Genomic DNA, 23,823 nt, shown 5'->3' with positions numbered 1-23,823 from the left:
AACTGAAGGATAAAGGTCACTTGCAAGTCAAATTTCTCGTCACAGCTTCTTTTCCCAAGTCAGCATCTGAAAACCACACTTTGGAACTGCAGAGCGTGTGTTTGTCACGTTGTGGTCCAATGAGCTTCTGTGGCGAGAACCTTGTCATTTTCCTCGCAGCGCGAGGTGGCGGGTGCGCTTCGGCCAGCTCTGACTGGATTAGCGTCTGCCTCGGCCTCCGGGAGGCTCATCGGCGCATGACCTCGTTGGCGGCGACGCCGTGGCAACCAGCGCCATGGTGACGGCGAGCTGCTCATTTGCATATCTGCTTTCCATTCGAGGGAAGGAAGGTGAATGGCGCGCTTGCTCAAGATGACTCCTCGCCGCCGGCGCGCTGGAGATGTCTCGCAAATCACCGGCTAGTGGGCATTTTACGACTTGCCTATCTCCAAGGTCCTTCCTTAGCTGAAGCATGGCAGCGCCGCCAGATGTTTGAGTCACGCCAGTCAGACGTGTCACTGGCCTCAAACAAGCTCGCAATGTTGATTCTTTTTGATTTCAGGAATTGTATTTTGTGGACACTTCATGAAATGGGATCCATGAAATTGTTGCACACGTTGGCCAAAAGTGACGTCAAGGCAAGGAAGTGGCAACAAGTCCTCACACAAAGCTGTCTGTCCTGTGACAGCTGACGGATGCATGAATAATGCTTACTCATGAGCACGGGCGCGCGCATGCGCCAACGACCACACCTTCTCCAGACTCCCACGGATTAGCGGTGGGCGGGTCTCCTTCGTTAACGTGTTTGGATATTTACGCATTACATAACATCTTTCCATGCGCTAATCCCTCGCGCCAAACACGCACACGCACGAACAAAGAGCGCATCGAGGTGTGGCTGGCGCCGGTTTTACGTAACAGCTGGAGGTCAAGGTTCAAACTACCTGCAGATAAAAGGGTATCTTTAGGAGATTCAACGCAAGTGGCGGTGAACAACGCCCCTTAGCGGACATTGGTGGTACTGACTGATGAAATAATGAACGTCCAAAAGTCACACTTTCAGCTTCACTTTTTACAAAGAGAACATTTGCGATCAACTTTACATCATCAAATCGTGAAGGACATGTGTGGAGGTAGACTGCGGTCAAAAGTTTTGTACTTAAAAAAACAAACAAAAAAAACCCCCACGAAACTCGTACTTGAAAAAATAAAAATACTTGTATGAAAAGTTTTTTCGAGTTGTAAATAGTTTTTCTTCGCTTTAGTCATATTTTTCACATTTAATGATGGATTTGATTTGAAACAGTGATGTATTTTGGTCACTAGGTGGCACTGTTTCTGTGTTTTAGTTATTGATTTGTTTAATTGTAATTACTTTCGATCATGTATTGTTATTGTGCTTTACGGTAAGTCCTGGGCAACGACGTTTAAAACGCAGGTGTCTTTTCCAATGTCTGAGTCTCCAAGAAAACGTATTGCTTTGATCAAAAAAGAAGCATTCAAAAAAAAAAAGTTTTATTTGTTCAAGTATGAGTTTTGTTTTTTTCAAGTACAAAACATTTGACCTCAATCTACCTCCATATACAAACACCAGCTGCTAACCTTCCATGTCCAACTAAACAAGTCGGAGGACAATCAAGGAGGTGGAGGAGGGTGGCGGGTACCCCCCCCCCCCCAAAAAAAAAAAAAAAACACTCTTGTTTGCGTAAGAAAAGTAGCCGTGACCTTTGGACTGTGCTTAGCTTCCAGCAATAAGAATGTTAGATAAGAAATGAGGCAGATATATGACATGATGAATTTATGGCTGATAAATTAGGAAGTCCTGTTTTGTGCGCGTGTGTGTTGCATAATACGCTCGCAGTGGGAATCAAATGGCTGGCTTGGGAAAACATGACCCCAACAAGTGCAGGCCAGACCAGCCAGGCAAATGCGGCCCCTTGTTTGTATTTGGAGCAACAGATGCACCATTATATAATCGTCGGAATGATCATATAACAACATTAAAAAAACGATCATTTACAACGTTAATGGTTTCCAAAAGTCAGACTACTTTCTACACATTTGCATTCCTCTGAATTTATGAGAAGGCAGAGTCGAGATGAGCGATCAATAGATTTGGACCAATAGCGAGGCAGCATAGGCGGTGCTCGGATGGATCCGCGCTTTTGATTGGTCCACAAAAGCAACATGGGCGCGGCCATCGAGTTCGCTTGTCCAAAACAAGAAGGTCCAAGAGCGCTAGTGCAGGAGTAAACCGAGATAAAGCAGTGCAAGCAAGTCAATGGAGCGACAAACGCGACTTTAAAAGAGCCAACAAGCAGGTAGGTGAAAATTACGACGCTTTAATAAACTTACTGTCTACTTTCATCGTCATTTTTGGAAGTTAGGCCGCAACGACCCAATACGTCACGAAGTGACGTCAGCAGTCGACTTTTTTTATGGTTTGTGTAGAGGTATTTTTGGGCTCATTCAAAGAAACATGGTTCCTGTCCATTATACCTCCACATTTGAGCACCCCCTCCGAATTTATAAATAGTGATCCAAAATAAGTGATCAACACTCATTCAAGAGTACAATTAAGTTGATGGTCGTCAATACTAAGATGCACCATTTTTACTATAACATGGTCAAAAGGGGAAATAAGGTCAATGACTGTGAAACACTTCTAATATTGTCCCATTTTGTGGGTCTGGCAAGATTTGCCCCAAAGCGGATGGCACCCGAGACGCCGCGCTTTGAATGAATGTCCTCTTTTTTGTCGCAGAGCCGCTGCTCGCCGCCCACAGATGGACTCCGACAGCCACAGCGAGATGATGCCCCGTCAGCACCCGGGGAAGCCGTCCCGCCGTGACGGCAGAGCCGCCGCCGGCGCTCAGGGTAATATGCTCAGCTTGAAGCTTTTGGGAAACTGCTTTCCAGTTTTCCAGTCTTCAATCTAAGGTAGTTCCAAAAAGTAGCTTTGCTGCCCGGCTTGCGCGAACAAAGCAGACAAATCTTGACAGATGAATTTTAAAAAAACAACTAAACTTATCTAAGCAATGCATTCCAGTACAGTTGTAGCCACAGTAAACATTGCATTTACATTGGCTCACTGGCTTTCTACGCGCCCAAAAGGACAAATTCAGACATGCACGGACGCCTGCGCCCTTTAAGCACTACAAATCAAACGAGCACATGGAATAAGTGAAGCGCCTGCTCATGGTGGCTTGATTTCCTGAGCTTTTCTTTTCCTTTCTCTTCTGCAGCTCGGGCAGGCTGCAGCTGGCTGGCGGTGGCGGCGGCCGTGGCGGCCTCGCTGAGCGGCTTGATGCTGGGCTACGAGATGGGCCTGACGTCGGGCGTGCTGCTGCAGCTGCGCGGCGTCCTGTCGCTGTCGTGCCGCCAGCAGGAGCTGCTGGTCAGCTCGCATCTGCTGGGCGCTCTGCTCATCTGCCTGGCCGGCGGCCCAGTCCTGGACCGCTACGGCCGGCGCCGCTCGCTGCTGCTGAGCGCCGCCCTGGTGGTGGGCGGCACGGCGCCGCTCATGGCCGCCTCCTCGCTGGCGGCCTTGGCCTCGGGCCGGGCGGTGGTGGGCATGGGCACGGCGCTGTCGGGCACGGCGGCGTGCCTGTACATCGCCGAGATCTCGCCGCGGGAGCGCCGCGGCCTGCTGGTGACGCTGTACGAGCTGATGCTGGTGCTGGGCGTCCTGCTGGGCTTCGGCTGCAGCTACGCTTTTGCCGCCACGCCTCGCGGCTGGGTCTACACCTTCGGGCTGGTCATCCCGCCGGCGCTGCTGCAGATGGGGGCCCTGGCCTTCCTCCCGCCCAGCCCCAGGTTCCTGTTGGCCCGGGGCCAGCCGGAGCGAGCCAGAGAGGTCCTGGCGCGCATGCGGCGCGGCACCCGGGAACAGGTGGAAGGAGAACTCCGGGAGATCCAAATGGGGCTGAAGGAGGAGTCGGAGCACAGCTTCGCCGAGCTCTTCGGCGCCAAGTCCAACTTGCGATCGCGGCTCCTGACGGGCGTGGCGCTGGTCTTCCTCCAGCAGGCCACGGGGCAGCCCAACATCCTGTCCTACGCCTCGCCCCTGCTGCGCGGCGTGGGCTTCCGCAGCGACGCCGCCGCCACCCTGGCCTCCACCGGCTTGGGCGCCGTCAAGGTGGCGGGCGCCATCCCGGCCGTGCTGCTGGTGGACCGCGTGGGGCCCAAGAGCTTCCTGTGCGTGGGCGCGGCCACCATGGGGATGTCGCTGGTCACGCTGGGCGCGCTCACACTGCACGGTCGCACGCAACTCTCCAGCCTGTGCGTCAGCCACCCGCCGTCGCTCAACCGCACCGCCGTCTGGTGGGACAACCGCACCCAGGAGTTTCTCACCAGCGCCCCCGCCTGGCGGACGGAAGACGAGGGCTCGTTGCAAACGGCCGACGAGGAATCGCCTTCGCTCAAGTGGGCCTCGCTCATCAGCTTGCTGGTGTTTGTGGCCGCCTACTCGGCCAGCCTGGGGCCGAGTGAGTCGCTCCGAATCTGGCCTCCGTTGACAAATTCCAGTCTGGCTCTGAACAACTTGACAAGCCGCCGCATGTGTTCTTTGACTTGCCAGTGGTGTACGTGGTCCTCAGCGAGATCTTCCCCACGGGCGTCCGGGGGCGCGCCGTGTCGGTGGTGTCGGCAGTCAACTGGGCCGCCAACCTGCTCATCTCGGCCACCTTCCTCACCATGACCGGTACGTTGACCTTCTCTCCTGCCTGAATTTCAGAGATCTGGAAGCATTTCTGTTGACTCATTGCTGACTTGAGTAATTGATGAAATAATCAATTGTGAAAAGATGCGATAACCGGACTAATATCAAAGTTCACCAGATTTGTTGAGAGTCAAGCGTTACTATCTTGGTGAAATGCCAAAGGTTGCACTCTGCTGTTGCTTGTGCAGCTGATCCAATCAAGTCCATTTTTTATACTGACTTTTCTTCAGAGAAGATGGGCGTCCCAAACATGATGTTCCTGTACGCGACAATGAGCTTCGTCCTGTTGGTCTTTGTCATCCTCTGCGTGCCCGACACGCGAGGACGCACGTTGGAGGAAATCTCCAAAGAACTGGCAAAAAAGTGAGTTGCGGACGGGTTCCCGAGCGCCACCGGTCACTTGTGTTTTTCTCCTCCATTTATCCAGGAAGCATTTCGAAATCAACCTGTGCAAGAAGGTCCCAAATGCCAAACACAGGGAGAGGCCCCCCAACATCCTGTGACCGACCACTGGACAAGTTCAACATTCGACTCACTCCACGCGATAATATTTTTTTGGTACTACTTTTCATTTTATGTAGACAGTGTTAATGCTCAGGCTTTGCAGAGGTTTATGTAATTTAATTTTTAAATTTGGGATGAATATGTATTTTAAAGACAGGCATGCGAGATCACAACTTTTGATTATAAACTGACGCCCTCGTGGCGATGACGTTTTCTTGTAACTTCTCAAACACAGGCTGCTTTATTTCTCACTTCTTTATTTTTGTATAAAATACAAAATAGTCTTGAAGCTGGGGGGGGGGGGAGACGGCCGGCGGGAGGTCCGCTTCTAAACGGATCGGATGACGTCGACCGCAATTAAGAGTCATGCGGGTAAAAGTCCAGTCGGTTTAAGGGATGCGCATGAGCACAAACATTAAAAGCTGGTCTCGGAAACGGAGCTTACGTTTACGCTCAACCTGCACTAAAACATCCTCCAGAGTGATCCTATACACACACAGGCTCAATCCTGGAATAACAATATTACAAAATCATATTTACAATTTACAGCGAGTGTCAAAATGTACATGAGTCGAGTAAGCCGGATTTTGGAGAGTTTTGTCGTTTTCCGTGGACGGAGAAAATGGTTGACTTGCAACAGTTTTGGAGCGCAAGCGTTTGTTTGTTACTTCTAAAACCACAAGAAGCGCACTCGGTGGCGAGAGGCCCGAGCGAGCGAGCGAAGGCTCCGCCGCGCCCCGCCCCGCCTTACTTGCAGAGCGGCTTCTTGCACTCAAAGAGGAGCGGGTACACCTGCTCCACCGCCGTGGCCACGTTCTGCACGTTTGGTCCTGGCAAAGAGCAACAAAGCTTAGGAATTCCTCCGGGGACGAGGATTGCGCAACTTGGCTGAGGTACCTGTGACGGTGAGGCTGCCCGTGGAGAACACCTGGATGGTGGCCTTGATGGTTTTGATCCTGTAGGTGGCGGCGGGGTGGAGCTCGGGCTCATAACTGACGCAAACAAAATGAAATAAAAATAGCTCACGTGGAATAACAACGTGATACTAGCGAGGCAAAACTGTCCAGTCGTCGATAAATGCGTGCGCTATTCTACTGCTCAGACCTGGCCACTAGAGGGCGCACTTGGTCAAGACATATTGAGATGGTTTGGAGCTGACAATCTGGCCACTCACCTGGCAATGGGCCGGTTTTTCTTGGTGAAGTCCACCAGGTGGATGGCAAAGGGCATGGAGCAGACGGCCAGCACGTTCACCACCTTAAAGGCCGAGAACCTCACCTGAACACAACACGTAGCAAACGTCACATCCGCAACTCTCACGCTTCACCTAGCGCGGTCCGGCGATTGCTCGGATGTTTCCGAGGAACCTTTTAGTGTGCTGACATTTTAGCGAGACACATTGGAAAGAGTTCAACACTCGTCAACCACCTCGCTCTCTTTATTTTCAATTTGAAGTTGCGGTTAAAGTGACGTTTCTTCCCCACCTTGAAGCCAATTTTTTGCAGACATCGTGCCAAGCGGCGAGCGCCTTGCTTGGCCTCGTCCTCGCTGAAAGACGCGGAAAGGGCGGGATTATTACATTGTGTGCCACAAAGGTCCAAGCTGTGCAACAAAATGGCCGCCCGTTATCATTCCTTACCTTGTTGCTCCAGTGCAGATAATTTTCCCTGAGGACCAGATGGAAGCGGTTATCTTGGGCTTACGAAGCTTCATGAGGACTTTCTGAATCACACAAGGTTTTGGTTTTTATTTGCCATAAAAAAAATAAAATAAAATCTATCGCACACATGCCTTTACTCACTTTTGGTTTTGTCAATAAAAACTCGGCCAAAGAAGAAAACGCAAGCCCATAATTATCTTATATCACGTGGCAGAGGAAGACCCCTTTTAAATCCCAAAAAGCCTTACCCCCACCTCCGGCTTGTAGATGACGTTGGTTCCCTCCAGGGCGATGGTGCGCAGGTTGAGGTGGCACCTGGTCCTGAACGTTGCCACCACATTGGTGACGATGATATCCAGAGTGTCATCATTGCTGGAATCCATGGAGGAAGTGTGTGTGCGCGTGTGTATGCGTGTTGCACAGAGAGGACCTCACGGGGCTCACTCCTCACTCGTCCGCCATCATCATGACGTAAAGCGCCCGTCGTGCGGGTTCAACACTGGAAAAAAAAGAGGTCCATTATTTCTTTAGCCAATCTCATTGAGGAAGAAATCAAATAGGAAGACTTTTTTTTTTTTTAGAGGCAAAGTTTAAAATGACTTGTGACAATGTACTAACATGACCATCAACCTAAACCTACCTTGACATGCAGATGTGTTTATCAACAATGCGGCTGGCTCCTAGTTTAGTGCTCAGTCGCTCTCTAGGCTAGCCCGGCCGGCCGGCAACAAGCGCGCATCGTCGCCGCTTTAGTACAAAAGCCTCAACGCAAAGCGAGCGAATTAAAGCGGCGAACGTGCACATCACGGCTTGATTTGGCCAAAGCGTTTCGTCTCCTCAGCTCCCCAAAACAAAGACTGTGTCACACTTGGCTGTTGAGCTTTGTGGGGAAGAGTGTCTCTCTCTCACGGGCCGCTATCGCGAGCCTCCTGCCCAATGAATCACGACGGACGCTTTGATGGTTCAACGCAGTCATAATCGAGTTGGGACGAAATGTCGCACGTTAACGTGCACCCTGACGTCAACTCGTACTTGATGCTTCGGCTAACTGGGAGGCTAGGCTAGGCTAAGCTAAAATGGCTTTTCTCGGAGGGGTGTGTGTGATGCGCTATTATTTATCTTGTGATCGCTATCTGTGGGGAAACCCACGGCGACACCACACTTCGGACACGAACTATCGCAGCGTTGTGACTTAAAACGGACAGAAACGAGAGCGTCAAATCAGCAGAGCGGTGAGAAGTATGAATGAAAACTTGTTAGCATCTGGAGCTAGCAACGTAGCCGCCTGCACATCTCGCTGAGGCTTTTTTTGGTTTGTTTGTTTAAATTCCGTAACAATGTTTGTTTTCACGTGAAATACTGCTTTTGAATTGTTTTGGATACCTCATCCGCTTGTCAATGCGGAGCCCCCAGAGTTGCACGAGTCCGTCAACCGGTTTGTTGATTCCCTTACCTCCGCGCAGGTTGCGGAAAGATAATACAAATTGGACTACGCCACTTAGCAAAACATTTTCCGGCGGTAGTTTAAAAAATAAAAGCTAGGTACACCGGCTTCCGGGTTTAGCCTTCAAAATAATAGCATTAAACTTTCTCGATTTAAAGGAGAAGCAGTTGACAAATACAATAAATACAAACCATAAATTAATCTTAAAACACTTTACGTGCCAGGTATGTCAATGCCAGGCATGAGGAGAAATCTAAATGTTTTGAGCGTGAACAAAATATGTCTGAAAAAGTGCTGTTCATCCGAATAAAATAAAGAGCAAGTGAGAAAGAATTATGTTTCCAAATGTATCTCAAATTCCAGCATCACTCGCATTGACGACGGCGTGGACATACAACAAGGTGGCGCGTTCCGTCCGCTACGTGTTTACTCTGGGCTTGAGCTGATTTAACTCCATCTCCAAAGGGGTGGGAGGGGAGAGAGGAACATCTGCTCTGGAAAGGTTCTGGAGAGGCTACAAAACCAAAGAAGAGAGTGAGGACACTGTTTACAAGCCAGTGGGAATGTTTGTCTTATCATTGAGAGAATTGGCCCTCATGAATGAATGCCGAGAGGAGACCTCCATCTTCATAATTCGCATTCAATCCGCACAAGAACGTTGTTAAGATGTCCCGAGATGTTTATTATGAAGGTTTACGAGGGGGAAGGACGCTGATCTTTTTCCTTAGGTCATACGCCGTAGAAAGTAAACACGCAGCTGTGCGCCCTGACGCAGCCTCGCTCGGAGATATGTTTGAGAATAAACAATCGATCCATCAATGGGCTCATTGATATCGCAGAGTCTCTTGATCCTGCGGATTTTCACCAATCTCTAGCGGGACGGATGCCCGGAGCCGAGGTTAACGAATGAATATGCACGACTAGTCGTATCGAAGATTGTGTGTGTGTGTGTGTGTGTGAGAGAGACAAAGACGGACGGCGTGTGAGTTAATCCAGCAGCGTGCCGGTGCAGCTCTGGGATCTGCCGAGCGTAAACAGAGACGTGGGAACGACCCGGCCTGTTTACATCATCTCCATTCTTAGCGGGACCACAAGACCACACGGCACGCACGGCCGCCCCTTTCTTATGGCATTCATATCTACCTACCTGCCTACACCTACTGAAAATGCTTCAATGGTGACTAAGGCAGATTTAATGCGCTAACGTTAACACACCTGCACCGACACGGAGGAGCGTCTCGCCGTGTTTAGACTCGCTTTGCAAACGCCATTGAGCGATGGCCCCGCAGCGCACAAAATAACGATTAAAAAGAAATAACGGGCCGGCACCTCATCCATCAGCGAGCGGCGCGCATGCGCCGGCGGCGTCAGTCCTGCACGGTTTGACGGCCATCTTGCGAGGAGCGAGTTGCGTCACGGCGCTGGTGTTGCAAGCCCACCTGCTCAGCATCCATCACAGCGATGACTAAATCTAAAAGCCATCGTTTATTTCAAAGATGAGTCACGCTCATTTCCGCCACGCCCTCCCGATGGAATTTATCGCCGACAGTTTTACGTGCCTTTGATTTGTGGCGAGAAATATTCTATCATTTGATCTTTTGATTCAGCGGGGGGGGGGGAAGGTAGTAATACATATCAAAAAGTGATTTGATCTAACTTTTGCGCTTTTCTGGAGGGGAGGGGGGGGGGGCTGCTCTCTCTTCAACTCTACACTTAAACTGGTGTTTTTCTTTTAGTCAAACAAAACAAGGGACATGAATATAAAAGTAGCTATACAAAATAAATACAAAAGCAAACTAAAATTAAAAAAGAATTTACTTTCTTAAAAAATGAAAATTAAAAATAACACAAATTATACAAATATATATGTCAATATGTTTAAATTAGATTCTCGATTTAATCGTTAGTGTGTGTAATGTATATGTGTGTGAGTGTACTGGGTGCGGGGAGGTGATGAAATAGAAGGAAGGATGTTTTGGGGTGCCTGTGTGTGCCTGTGTGCAGTGTTTGTCGGGCAAGCTGGAGAGGGTGAAGAGTGATGGTCGGAAGGGTGTGTGTGTGTGTGTGTGTGTGTGTGTGTGTTGTTTGCATGGAAGATTTGTGCTTTTCAACACGCACGCGCACACACACACACTCACACAGTGATATATAAATTAATGGTCTCCTCGGGGAGTCATCCAAGGGCCACGGGCGTTTGGGAAAAAAGATTCTCGGAAAACGGCTTCATCATCAAAACATTTGCTCATTGCTAACCACATCTTAGCTGTCCATCGAGAGTGAGGCGTGGGCGGCGGGGGGGGGTTAAGCGATTACGCTAACGAAATACACTAACCATGTCAAACTCGCGGCAGTCACTCAGGCCTACAACAAAAAGATTAGACGAGAAGAAGCCGTAGAGAACAAAATCGTTCTCAAGCGTCTCCTTTAGTCCGACTCCAAAGCAGGAAGTCATTGGAGAGCCAGCCAAGAAAAGCCTATTAGATATATTGCGCACGTCCCGGGCCGCCATGTAGATCCCCGAGTCTTATCGCGCTGACATTTATGGGCCCGCAAGTTTCTTTCTACTGAGTCCTTGCCTTTTCACCAACAATGTTTCCGCTTTTAGGATGAAGAAAATTGTAATATGACATAAGAGCAGTTCTCCATTCCGGTCTCGCCATCAACCATATTTTGGTGGGATGGGGAAGAAGCTTAGTGGATCCAAACAAAGGCTTGTTTTTACAACCATTATCTGTCCCGGGAGTTATGCCGGAGCGTAAATACAGAGCGCCACCGAGCGCCGACACAGAAGAGAAGATAAGCGCAAGGGTTGATTCCATTTCAGCTCTCGTGCCGTTTTAGCACTAATGGACGCCGAGCGGAGGGGAGCTTGGGCTTTTATCTCGCCGCTCAATAAAACGGGCTGCTCTTAACATTTACAAAAGGCTTCGATGGAAACACACAAAGTCACTTGACATCATTTCCCACGACGAAGCCCAAAAAAAAAAAAAAAACAAAACTCCGAAAGATAAGCTAGACAAATGAACGGAGGTGTTTCGGTGTCCCCGTTGAAGCGTTATCATTCACGGCTCGTGTAAACACGTATCGCGGCGTGAACTTTCGCCGCGCGCCGAGCACCTGCGCCGAGAGCCGTTGTGTGCGTCGCCCGGGGCGAGCACATGTGCGCGGGTGCGAGGTCCAGCGGACAGACGTGACGTTCCGTTTGGCGCGGCAGAGAAATGATCCGCACCGTTTATTATCTTTAATTAGCATCCGAGGTGGAAAAGATAGATAAGGCCCGCCGCCATTTAGCTGATGGATGCGATGCCCCGGCCAACCTGCCCCCCCCCCCCCCCGCCGCCCTAATATAGACAAAGTCTTGTGAAAAGAGCAGGAAGAAGAGTGTCATCAGTTTTCCTCTGGCTTTGGATCTTTTTGACCTCCAACAATTGCAATTCATATTATTTGGATTATCATTATCACTGCCTAAAAATACATACAATATATACGACTATATACATGATATATATTATATACTATACTTTTGATCGTTAATTTTATATATTTATATCTATTTTATATTTAAAAAAATATATATATACGACCTATTTTCACTTTACAGGGATTTTTAAAGGCAATTCAGTCATTAGCACATCTGTTTGCAATTCTACCACAAAGGCGAGATGCTTTGGCATCTGTCCTCCGCGACTAAGTGGACCGCAGCTCAGGTCGCACTCGTGCATACAAACAAACACGTGCGCACACTAATGAGCACACGCACACGCACACACACACACACACACACGGACGGACACGCACTTGTCTGCTTCCTGCCTGTGGGACTGGCTCGGGGTTCCGAGGATTGCGGGGCTCCCCGGAGATTTGCATGTGCGCGCCGGGCGTCTTTCTATCACATCTTAGTCATCTCCTGTTGGCCTCCGGTGGCATTATGTCGCCGTCTCACGGGAGCGCCGAACCCGTGAAAACACAGATTAGGTCTTGGCGAGCGTGATGACCTTAACGGCCCTAGTTTTAAAATTGGTTCTTTGCTGTCCACTAATGGACATCAGGCCACACATTTGTGCGACTATATGCAACACTTAGGCATACATACAGCGAGTACAAATATTTGTATAAGTTACCTTCCTGTGTAGAAGAAGGAGGAGGAGGAGGGCGGTAGTCGTAGTTGGTAGCCCGGGACGGACGGCTCTCCATCGTGGGCTCATCTCCCCGCGGGACCTGCAAGGAGGAAGGGAGGGAGACGGCTCATGCGGGTAACGTCTCTGGCCCAGTCAACACGTCGGCCCTATCGGCCGTTCGGGCTTCGGAGTTATCGGCTGATAGGCGGCAGACCGAGGCGCATCTCGCGCCGCTGCGTTCGGGGACCACTCCTACGGATAATGAGATCATTTGCCGTATCAGTAAGCGCAACCGCGAGATATGATGCAGTGACATCATTATTGTCAAGAGCAAAAGAAAAAAAGTCATAATATGAGGTACACCAGATTACTCTGCTTGCCTTTATTTATTTTTGTGGCGGGCCAACACACTTGCAATGTCTAAAGTGCTCGTGTGTTGTTTGCGTTTGGGTCGCAAATGTTTGTTTGCGCTGAACTGTTTTGACTCTGCGTGTTGCGGCTGGGATCGAGTTTGGCGGCGAAGAGGTTCGGGGGGGCAGTTTGCCGTGAAGGATTTAGGAGAGTGGAGAAGTCTCACACACATAAACACAGCCAAAGGCTTGAATGGGAGACGGAAAAGTTAGCAGTGTCCCTCTGCTGTGTTTATAAAATGGAGGCTCACTCCCGGGGCGGTGACACAGAGCAGGACTCTCCAAAAAAAAAAAAGTGCCCAGTCCATAGCAAACGTGCAAAGTATTCAAACAATATTCAATCAAAAAAATTGGTGCATATGTGACACCCACCTCGCAGATAAATGCGCATTCCAAACAATAGGCTCCGCCTCCCTCCCCACTGTAAGCAAAAAGACTTCCTCAGCAAATATCAAAGGACCTTGTTGTCTTTTTGAAATATAATCATCAGCCGCATATTCCCAACGCAATAAACATGTTCATAATTCTCGGTGATTGTCCGCCACTTCCTGTCCTCGTCACTCCCCGTTAGCTGGTTGCACTCTCGGCAACCTCCGTTTTTTTTATTTTTTATTTGGGAATTTTGGTCCTCAAGACGGACTTGAACTGAGAAGAAACCTGTTTGTGTGTGTTGGGGTTGCAGGGAGTGTGTGGGGGTCGCTGGTGATAATGGACAGAGAGCCCAAGTGTTGGGACAAAGATGGATGATGTTTTTCTCACTCACAGATTACAGTTGTTATTTCTCGCACGGCCCGCTCCAATTGGAGTTTTTTTCCTTTTTCGGTTTGATATTTACGATTTCATTCTCCGTGTGACAAAAACACGTGGGATGTTTTCCCGCTGGTGAATAAAACAATATTTGGCTTCTTGTTGGGCTCGCCGCCGCGCAGCTAGCAAAACGGACCAAGGTGACGCTACCCCGCGCATTTTCGCCTTACGTGTAAATTATTGATCCATAGAAAGCAAATGTGGAGCTAGCGAGTAAGCATTGACTCATTTGAGCAACATCTGGAAGCCGTCCCTTGACGGTGACACGGGACCACGGTGGTGACCTTTGACACCTAAGCGGCTAATTAGCAGCACGTCCTTCCGTAAGGGGCCAGCTCGCCCGTTTTCGTCTTTCTTCGAACCTCCTCCCGACTTCCACCTGTTGCCTCGTGTCACGGGGAATACTTTGGCCTTTGTTTCAACGGCATATTTGATCTTAAAAAGCTTCATCATATCCTTCAAAAGCAAAAGTTATCTCTTTTTTTTAGCCTCTGTTCTGATTGGACATGTCACGAGATGAAAAATTTAGCAGCGTGCAATCACGCCAATTTCTTTGGCCTCAAGAGAGCTTTTGCGCCGCGTGTAAATAAGTAACGCTCGTAAAAGTGTGTTTTTTCAGAAAACAAAGGAGGACGTGGCGGTTTTTTTTTTTTTTTTTCACGAGCTATTTGCGTCCTTTTTCTCTCTGGTGGACACACGCGGCTCAGAGGAGCATCATCAATCTGGCCGACTCTATTATTACTTTGGCGATTTGAATCCGAGCCCACCCAGGAGGGACTCGGCCGGCCGCTTGCTTCCCCATTTGCTCATCTTCACATGCGTTATTTTGCGAGGTGCCTGGCACATGGTTATGGAAGGCCAAACGGGGGCTTGCGGGCCACCTCGTCGTATCTATTACATCCGAGGGGACCCAGGCGCCGCTTTGCCATTTGAGACGTGACCCGGCCCCTCCTCCTCCCTACTTGTCCTTGCACTCCACCCTGCGAACTGGCACAAAGTGCTGAAAGTTATGCGTGAGTGGACTGGCCATGGCATAAGTTGCAGCTTACGTGCACGTTCTGTTAAAAAACACAAAATCAACTTTGTCTGATGATTTGAATCATTTTCTCAATACAAGCACTGTGCAAGTTACTAAAAGAGAAGCCCCCCCCCCCCCCCCCCCCTAGAATCTCATCTAAGAGTCTTGGATGATTTCCCTTTGGTGATTTTTTTTTTCCCATGGTGAAATATGAGCACCAAACATCGTCGGATATCCGGGCCAGCGCATTTTTGTGAGCGTCCAATAAAAAGTGAAGCGTTTGGGAGGTCCGTGCAGGGATTTTTTTTTTTTTTGGTCTCTCCTCCCATCCGTGCAGGCCGCCGCCCTCGCGCTGCTCACGGAGATAAAACAAAGTGAGCGGCGACGCTGTCCGCCACTCATGTGCGCAGCCAGGCAGCCCCCGGGAGCTGACGTCGTGAAGCCGGCCTTCTCCGCATACCAGCGCCACCCGTCCGTCCCGCCATGTCCACGGGCTCCCTAAGCGACGTGGACGACGAGCTGCTACTGGACGGCCTGCTCAAGTTGACCTCGGCCGACAGCGCCGAGGACAGCTCCAACGGCGAGGGCCGGGCCGTTGACAAAGCCTCGCGCGCGCCGCCCGCCAAGCGGCGCAGGACTGCGTCGCGCAAGGCCGCGTCGCGCGAGTCCTGCCCGGGAGAGGAAGGCGGCGGCGGCGACCAACGGGAGGGCAAACAGGTGCAGAGGAACGCGGCCAACGCGCGCGAGAGGGCGCGGATGCGCGTGCTGTCCAAGGCCTTCTCGCGGCTCAAGACGTCCCTGCCGTGGGTGCCGGCCGACACCAAACTGTCCAAATTGGACACTTTGCGGCTGGCCTCCAGCTACATCGCGCACCTGCGGCAGGTGCTGGCCAACGACAAGTACGAGAGCGGATACGTCCATCCCGTCAATCTGGTGAGTGCTAGCTTGGAAAAATTGAAAATCAGACTTGCAATTGCGCAAGTGTCTTTCTATATTCCTAACAAAACGGAGTTCTGGTGGCAATCCAGGTTCCAAGTGTCGCTGTTATTTATATACTGCTAAAGTAATCTTCCATTTTGTGTCACCATTCAAATTATTTTCATTATTCTAACATTTCTTCTTCAGTATGCTCTTTTATTTATGATTATCATGATTTATTTCATTTATTTATTAAGCCAACATTGTCCTGATCTTATCTGCGCTTTGAAAATGACTGAATGTGAATTTCGGGCAGATGATATTTGAAAAAGCTTTTTGCCTCCACAGACGTGGCCCTTCATGGTTGCCGGCAAGCCTGAAAACGAATTGAAGGAAATGCTGAGCTCGGCGCGCTTATGCGGCCCCACCGCATCCTGACCGAAACACACTTTGGATACCTCGCCCCCCCCCTCATGCGCACGTCTCATCTCCGCAGACTTTTCGAGTGGGAATAACGGAGGGCTGCTTGGAGGGAAGGCAAGCGTGCCCTCCTCCTCCTTTCGTTCCCGTAACAAGAAACTATTTAAATGCATTTGTTGTTTTTTTACGTCACTCTTTATTGTCTTTGCTGGCCCAAAGACAAAATGGCATTCTCTTTGTCATATGTACTCTGCATCAACATTTTTTTTTTTTTTTTTACGTCTCTGAAATTGTACAGATGCTCTAAATATACAATCTCTATTTGTATCACTTGACACTTTGTGTGTGTTTTGTGACCTCACCTCGGTTTTCCCCCTTTGGGAATAATAGGCCAAGCCGAGCAGATACGCAACGGGAGGGCGGGCGGGCGGTGTTGTTGCTCAAAGATAACACTGGATGTGGTTGCCTTTGCGAAAATAAACGCTGGACAGCCACAGATTACGCTGGAAGGAAAAAAAAAAAAAGTCAAGGCTTGGATAGATTGAAAAAAAAAAAAAAAAAAAGAAGCTAACCATGAGTTAAAGGCTTTTTTTTTTCTTTAATGAGAAATTAATGGTGGGAATGAAAGGAAAAGAAAAAGGGAAAAAATGTGCGTTAATCCTGCACAGAGCGCTTGTTTTAATTCTGCTGGGTTATGACCGGCCATGTTTACATCCCGCAGACAGTTATTTATGCATTCTGACAAAAGGCCGCTCGCTCTCTCCCTCTTTCTCTCTCGCTGATAGCATCCCCCCCCCCCCCTTCGTCCCAATTTTGTTGGCAAACACACGCACTTTAAATCTTACAGGAAAAGCAAACGTACCAAGACAATCCTATAAAAGTGTTTGGCCGTCGCTACGTTTGCGCTCGGCTCGCCACCACAAGAAACGGCCGTGTCACTTGAAGGGCCCTCACCTAATACATCAGCAGCACACCCTCCAGCCATCTCAACAGAACCCTTTGAGGGACCACCTGGGAGAAAATAAACTTGGCTGGCCGTCTGCCCTCCAGCTTGAGGAAGAGGGATTCCCATACTTGCTAATAGTTTTATTGGAGCTCAGCCCAAATGGAAAAAGCGGGACACATTTTGTTATTTGTTCTACTCACAATTTAGGAGGAAAGCCTACAAAAAAGCTCAACTCTTGTAAAACGACTGCATCACTCATCTAGTTTAGTGTTTTTCTTTTCAAAGGATAAAAAAAACAAACAGAAATGCAGAAGAGCGAATGGATGGATGGAGAGCAAGCCCGAACGTTTGCGTGTGCATACTGTACATTGTGAGGCTGCCATCTAGCAGTAACTAAAAGTTGACCTTTTATGTTGTACAAGATGAAATGTGTGCTGCTCATACCTCGCAGTCAATGAATCCACAGAGACTTGGCTCGCTGTCAAACTTGCAGCCTTCCCTCCAGTGTCTGCTCCTTATTTTGTGGGATGATGCTCCTTCTTGTGTCTCGGCTGATGTTTTCCTTCTGACCACAAGATGGCAGCATCACGCTTGGGAAGGTGGCGCCTCACTGGAAGAGAAGAGGATGCTCAGTCCAGATGGAATAACGTGTCAACAATGAGATCTGGGCTCATCATTCACAGTGGCGGCTTGCACATTTGCTCGTTGGCTCTTCGTTGGGGTTTAACAGACTCAATTTGTCTCCGCCATCAAGTCGGCCGGCCCATCAAGACTAGACAAAACCACAAGATGAGTTTCACGACGACTGCAAGGGATTCAGAAAGCTGCAGGAGAGTTTTTTTTTTGCAGAGAATGAAGAATATATGTTGTTATTTTCTTGAAAGCATTATACTAACTGTTAGCCCACACATGAAATATAGCAGACCGGTTGTTCAAAATACACATGATGTTTAGTTTGACATTCAAAGCCTTTTTTTTTTTTTGGACAAATCCGGCCAACGTAGTGGAACCTCAAAGCTTCTTAAATTTTCTCCGTCACGACGTCGGGCCTTTGATTTTTCGGGACGGCCCGATCCAATTACGCCGATCACAGCGCGGGCCGAGGGTAAAGGAGGTCACATCCACGCCGTAAGAGCGGTGTTAGTCGCCGCGCTAAATGATGTTTGACCAGGTGGGCACAATTACCTCCTGCGTGGGCAACAATTACCACGTGTGTTGTTTTTACAGGATTCAAGTCCATTACAATTAGGGGACATGAATCACAATCACCTGCCGTGTGTTTTTCTAGCCGCCCGCCGCAAGCCACTCGTGACACCAGATGACTGGATTTCCTGATACTTTCCTTCTTATTAACGCCACTTCAAATGATCGGGCGCAGACAAGCGGGATTCCGCGCAAGTGTCCCAACAAGTGGCCATTCATTCCAGCACGACATTTGCAGGAAGCCAAAGCGCGACGGGGTCAGCGCGTATGGAGGAGCGCAGAACAAGCTCTCACTGTTGACTTCTATGAGGACGCTAATCCCACTGTACGTGTGTTAGCATGAGTGCTTATGTAGCCAAAATCACTCACGGGTGACGTTTGCTTATTTGATCTCAATTAAGTGGAATTAAAAGTCGATTCAGAAAATCTCAGCAGCAGAGCAGCAAAAGTAAAAACACACCCAAAGGTTTTTGGGCCTTCAGTGGAGACTAAAACCAGGAGAAAAGTTGCTGGAAGAATAGGTGATGATCGGCCAGTTGCTGTTCTCGACCACTCGCTCGCAAAAACGTTAACACCTCTGAATACGGTCCACACGTGGATTCAATTACGATCCCGTGGAATTCCGCAAAAGTGGTCGGCAATAAGGAAAATATTCCTCTAATCTGGGGTCTTCCTCGCACTGGGTGCGAAGGAAATATAAAAGGGGAGGGGCGGCGGGGGCGGAGGGGGTCCCCGTTTAATTGGGTCCAGATTTGACCACCCGATTGAAAAAACACCGGGAGGGGATATTGCTTGCTTGTGTGTGAATCAATGGCCAAATGGCTTATAGGAAGCAGATGGAGAGAAGCACAGAAAGAAAACAGTCATTTCCACAACGGAGAACAGAGCGCGGGCGGCGACACAAATTAGCGCCGATACGAGGGAAGGTCACCAAAATGCAACCGCTGCAATTGCAGCGCCTTTGCAAAACAGTCTGCGTGAGCGTGAGCTGTGGCCGACAGCAGCTTTGGCAGGAGTGACTTTTTGAGCGTCTCTCCTTTCCTCGCTGGCATTACATTACTGTTTTTATCTCATGGCTGATTGATAGAAGGGCGTAAAAGCAATCGGATCTATGGATGGCGCTCCACTTTTTGGGACGCATCCTGGAGCTAGGTGAGGGACACCGCAATGTTGTTGTTTTTTTGGGAGGGGGGAAATATTGATTCACCTTTCTGTCCATTTTTTTCTCTCTCTGGATGCCATTTGTCCACCTCGGTACTACTGATGCCCTTCCGGAGGGCCGAGTGTCAGCTTTCGTCCCCAAAGGATCACCCCCCCTCCCTCCCCCCCTCCCTCCCTCTCCTCTCCTCCCGCCTGAAGGCCATGCATTTTTAATGGCCACACTCATGCAGCGGACAAATGATTTTTATTTTTGACGGGGCTGGGTGGAGGCTGGAGCGGGTGGCTCCTGTTACATAGGGATGATAGCGAGTGTGAGCACGCACGCACACACAGCAACGCAAACAGAGGCAAGAATGAGCCCCTTGATAAGATCACCTGCATTCAAAAAAAAAAACTCGCCATCCACGCTTGTTTTTGCAAGTCATACATGTGTGCTTACTGCTCGCGCACGCACGCACACACATCCTCCGCTTGCCACGGAGTGTTTGCCTAAATGTCCACTTGAGTTATGACGGGCTCCCGTCCAAGGCGGCCGGGCCGGCCCACCGAGGCCTTCATTAAATGAGGATTAGAGTCGCTCTGGAAGGCCGGCCACTAACGGCCACTTGAAAAGCCGCTTTAATCCCAGCCGAATCAAAATTCAAATCGGCACCACGAGGGCCGGATAAAGAGTACGATTCGCCGGAAGTCCATCGCTTTGTCCGTCCGTCTCGGAAAGACAGATGCAAACAAAAGTCAAGGCAATGTCATTTTCCACAAGAGAGGAAAATCAACGGGAAAACGCGGGGCAGGTTGGCCCAGAGTATTCCCAGGTGCGACCGCAGCGTTCCCTCCGTGCACTTGAACTAACCGCCGACTGAGAATGTGACTTTCAATTTGTTATCATTGGCCGGAACATTTCGGTTCAGCTCCAGTTTAGCTGCGAGCTGCGAGGGGGAAAAGAAGAAAAAAAAAACACATTTGCACTGATCATGACAAATGAGCCAAAATGTCTCTTCATTCTATTTTTAACACTGTGTTCAAGTTTGAAGAGCTCATTTCGATGCCCGTCATCTTCCCCGCTTGTCTCGTCTCGACCTAGCTCCAATCCCGCCGTGCCTTTTCGGATTGGAAGGGGAAGGGGGGGCTTGTGGGACCACCCTGGGGAGAAAACGGGGAGCGAGGGGAATCACGTTACTCCCCAAAAATGCATAAGGCCTACAAAAGAGCAATGAGACAGGAGGGTGACGGAGACAAGGCTGCTGGATGGGAGGGGGAGAGAAACAAGAGAGCACATGAAAGAGTGCATTAGTGATGGGGGAGTTGATTGGGATGGAGGGATGAGGAGTGCTGAAAGGAGGAGACTGATCACCGTGTTTTCCTTTTTGGGCTTTTACAATATGAATAAAATCTTCACATATGAAGTCACAAAATGACAAAAACCGGACGCCAACGTGGCAACCGTGAGCGAGGCGGCCTAAATCTTCCTCCCGTGTCAGCGTCCATTCAAGTTTACGCGCAATCCTTCATTGGGCTCAGCGGTGCGTGTTTGATTAAAGTGATAAATCAGAACGATACACGTGGAACCGGAGCTGGGCTGCGAGCGCATGATGCAGAAAGGTGCTCTGGACAATAAATAAATTTAAAAAAAAAGCCTCGTCCCTGCTCAACTTAATGAATTGTTCTTGCGTGCGTTTCACTCAACGCTTCCCGGCCAGTCTCCCTAGGGGGCGCTGTGAGTCAGGGCCAACTCGGACATTTCATCGGCACGCGCGGCACATTCAGTGCCTGGTTAAAAAAGATAAAGACATTAACAGTAACCCGATGCTGAGTGAGTATCGATCCACTCTCGGGAGGATTGAGAGTGAAAGAAGAGCAGACGGCACTTCATCTAAGCGCTTGACCATTTCTTTTCATGCCTGTGTGTCGGTGATTAGGATTGATGCGAAGGCGGGACGCTTTAATTCTTCGAAACTGCTGCGAAAAATCATACACATCATGTTGAAATGACTGTTGGCAATGGAGGAAGTGAATAAGAATGGAGTGGGGCCCATGCCCATCTCCATTCATTTCCTCCTCGCCACCTTTTCTTCCCTCTCTCCTTATTGTCACTTAATTTTCTCCCTCCCTCCCTCTCTGTTTGTTTTGCTTTATTCTTTCATGAGTTGGAACAACATAGCGGGCATTCCAGCTGTAATACCCTCGCCGTTTGTGGTGGTGGCCACAGAGAGCAAGAGAGAGAAGTAGAGTAGATTTAAAACGGGCTCACGATGATAACTCATAACATGGCAAACTACAGTAATGTTGTTTTGTACTTGATCAAAAATGTCCACCCCCTTATTTCATTTCTCCTGCCATTTTTTTTTTTTTTATGTGAAGTGCAGGTAGCTTGCAAGGTCAAGAATTTGCATCCAATCGCTCCCACGGCACAAGCAGCAAACTATAGTGGGGCACCGCTGCACTTGCCCCCAACATATGAATAAAAGCAGAATTTCAGTCAATGTGTTTTTTTTTTTTGACTGTCTAAAGAATAAATCAAAGAGCATATTTTGTGTGCAAGCCAGCCGCTCGCCCGTGCGTGGGCGGGCGGACTCTGCTCACGTACTTAAATACGATGTCTGTGCCTATAAAACATTCCCTCCCTTCGCATTAAGCCAAGCGTTCTGGAACGGAGCGCGCTAACTCCCTCCAAAGCTCCCCCGAGAGCATGGCGGCGAAACCCCGAGCGGCTGTCGGGATGGGAAACAAAGTGGAGAGTGTGACACGTTACGCAAAAATGAAAGCAAAATATTTTTCCTGCCAGCTGTTTTCGACTGCTTTTAAATCACGCGGGTCGGCGCGGCCGATGTCGAGGGTCAAAGGGCGATCCTGCGGCGAAACCCAAAAATGTGGTGGGTGACTGAAATAAGGCTCATTTGGGCCGGCGGTAGTAATAATCATAAATCAGCTGCCAAGCGCTGCCATGTGGCATGCCGGGCTGCGCCACTAATGGCCCGGCCCATCTTTCAGCGGGTATTTTTATCTTTGCACCCTGACACTCCGGACTTTCTGGAAGCAACCTCTCCTTTTACCTCGTCAGCACCTCGGGCCGGCGCGAGCGCCAGTTCCGCGCGTATCTATAAATACCGGAGGGCGAGCCGGCGGCCATTTTCTTTTTGGCCCGGCGAGAAAAGGGAGTGCCGTGACGGGCTTTGCGGTATTTTTTTTTTTGAAATAGCTCGCCACCCTTGCGAACAACAAGTGGCCTGACAAATAGAGGGGCGCATCTGCTGCCGCCTGGAAAAACACCTGGACGCGCAGCGCCGGAGGCGGCGAGTCGCCCCCCGCTGCAGCTTCTTGCTATTTCGGGCTCCGTCACGGCTTGTACTACTCATTTATTTGGCCGCGACTTGGCATATCACGACAGACTGGCAGAAATTAATTTTAACAGACACATGCCCCACCCCGACTTTTTTAAAAGAGTAGTTGTAATGTTTTTTTTTTTTTACCTGTTGCTGTGCATCTGCCGAATTTTATCAACTTGACATTCTGGTGCTGCTCTTGGCCTCAGCTGGCAAATGAATCTTCCCAACCTCAGCGACAGGCTACAAATGAATATGAAGAGGACAGTCACTGCCAAAAACACTATTTATATCACAGAAGAGTTATTTTTTTTGAGTCAATTTGGAATCAAATAAAGTCAAGTGGCCACAACAATTGGAAGCACACACAAGCAGTGTTATTTTTATCACGTTGTTGGTGGACTGCTTCCCTTTCCAGCCAGCCGCCTCCATTTTGAGCCCATCACTCACTTGGCCGCGGGTCGGCGGCGCGCATGCGCAGTGGGGCTCGTCGCTGCGTCAATAATGAAGTTGGGCTCTAATGGCTCTCCCGCAGCCCGGCCGCTTCTCTCGCCTCGTCCGACTCGGACTCGTAGACTGGTAGCAAAGTTGCGCCGCGCTCCCGCCGCTGTCTGCTGGCTTCTTTCTGAAAGTTCCATTTTGGGAGCTCGCAGTTGTTCAGAGTTTCTTTGGGGACTCCGCTCGGAGTGGCGATGTGGTAAACAGGTCAGTGACAGCCTGCGGGGAGAGCGAGCGGATCAGGATGATGACAGGCGCCAGCGAGTAAACCGGACCTGGGACCAGACTACTTGCTGGCACGACACGGGTATAAGCTACATTTATTGAATTATCTACTGCTACTAACAATGGATACTTCAATAATAATAATTAACAGCAAACCATTGTGCGTGTTACACAAAAAGTTTCACAATTATTCGAATGTTGTCATATCGAGATTTACCTATTTTTTTAAGGATATTGAATTGACCGCATAAAGATTGTTGTCTTGAAAGTAATTGATGGAGTCGATTCACATTTTTGGACGCGTGATATTTACAACTCATATTTATAATGACAAATGACACAGTTCGTTTTACAAAATGGCAACTTAAATAGGACAAAAATGAAATAAAATGATCAAAATTGAAATGGCCTCTTTCCCCTTAATTTCTGGACTGGACAGAGGTGACACTTCTTTCAAATTTTTTTTTTCTAA

General features: G+C 49.3%; 3 protein-coding genes across 15 annotated transcripts in view; 2 read left to right on the top strand and 1 right to left on the bottom strand.

Annotated features, from left to right (window-relative positions):
* The first annotated feature begins 2,153 nt into the window (after positions 1-2,153).
* Positions 2,154-5,434, top strand: slc2a12 (solute carrier family 2 member 12). Of its 2 annotated transcripts, none has more exons than XM_085936877.1 (6): positions 2,154-2,300; positions 2,744-2,856; positions 3,225-4,466; positions 4,559-4,681; positions 4,930-5,062; positions 5,127-5,356. In XM_085936877.1, the coding sequence occupies exons 2-6, from the start codon at positions 2,766-2,768 to the stop codon at positions 5,200-5,202; spliced, it is 1,665 nt and encodes a 554-aa protein (XP_085793003.1). In that variant the 5' UTR covers positions 2,154-2,300; positions 2,744-2,765; the 3' UTR covers positions 5,203-5,356. The 2 variants fall into 2 exon arrangements, with proteins under 2 accessions (XP_085793003.1, XP_085793002.1); XM_085936876.1 differs by having other exon boundaries at positions 2,155-2,300; positions 4,935-5,062; positions 5,127-5,434.
* Positions 5,413-23,823, bottom strand: part of tbpl1 (TBP-like 1) — a 37,277-nt gene continuing 18,866 nt past the window's right edge. For 5 of the 12 annotated variants that reach the window (XM_085936881.1, XM_085936886.1, XM_085936882.1 and 2 more), the window contains 11 exons: positions 23,079-23,345; positions 22,776-22,871; positions 17,389-17,554; positions 16,361-16,501; positions 12,106-12,525; positions 7,112-7,362; positions 6,843-6,925; positions 6,688-6,751; positions 6,378-6,481; positions 6,101-6,195; positions 5,416-6,033 (listed from right to left, as the gene is read on the bottom strand). In XM_085936881.1, coding sequence (XP_085793007.1) covers positions 5,951-6,033; positions 6,101-6,195; positions 6,378-6,481; positions 6,688-6,751; positions 6,843-6,925; positions 7,112-7,246 — 564 coding nt within the window. In that variant the 5' untranslated portion in view covers positions 7,247-7,362; positions 12,106-12,525; positions 16,361-16,501; ... (1 more) ...; positions 22,776-22,871; positions 23,079-23,345 and the 3' untranslated portion in view covers positions 5,416-5,950. Of the gene's footprint in view, positions 6,034-6,100; positions 6,196-6,377; positions 6,482-6,687; positions 6,752-6,842; positions 6,926-7,111; positions 7,363-7,503; positions 8,178-8,246; positions 8,476-8,702; positions 8,822-12,105; positions 12,678-16,360; positions 16,502-17,388; positions 17,555-17,640; positions 17,660-22,775; positions 22,872-23,078; positions 23,346-23,823 lie in introns of those variants that run through there. The other 7 variants (XM_085936885.1, XM_085936884.1, XM_085936892.1 and 4 more) reach the window with 7 other exon arrangements.
* Positions 15,082-16,382, top strand: tcf21 (transcription factor 21). Its single transcript, XM_085936878.1, has 2 exons — positions 15,082-15,593; positions 15,927-16,382. The coding sequence occupies exons 1-2, from the start codon at positions 15,144-15,146 to the stop codon at positions 16,014-16,016; spliced, it is 540 nt and encodes a 179-aa protein (XP_085793004.1). The 5' UTR covers positions 15,082-15,143; the 3' UTR covers positions 16,017-16,382.

Source organism: Syngnathus leptorhynchus, chromosome 18 (genome assembly GCF_054491065.1).
Source record: "Syngnathus leptorhynchus isolate UIUO chromosome 18, UIUO_Slep, whole genome shotgun sequence".
Taxonomy (NCBI): domain Eukaryota; kingdom Metazoa; phylum Chordata; class Actinopteri; order Syngnathiformes; family Syngnathidae; genus Syngnathus; species Syngnathus leptorhynchus.
This window is presented reverse-complemented; position numbering and strand designations above follow the sequence as displayed.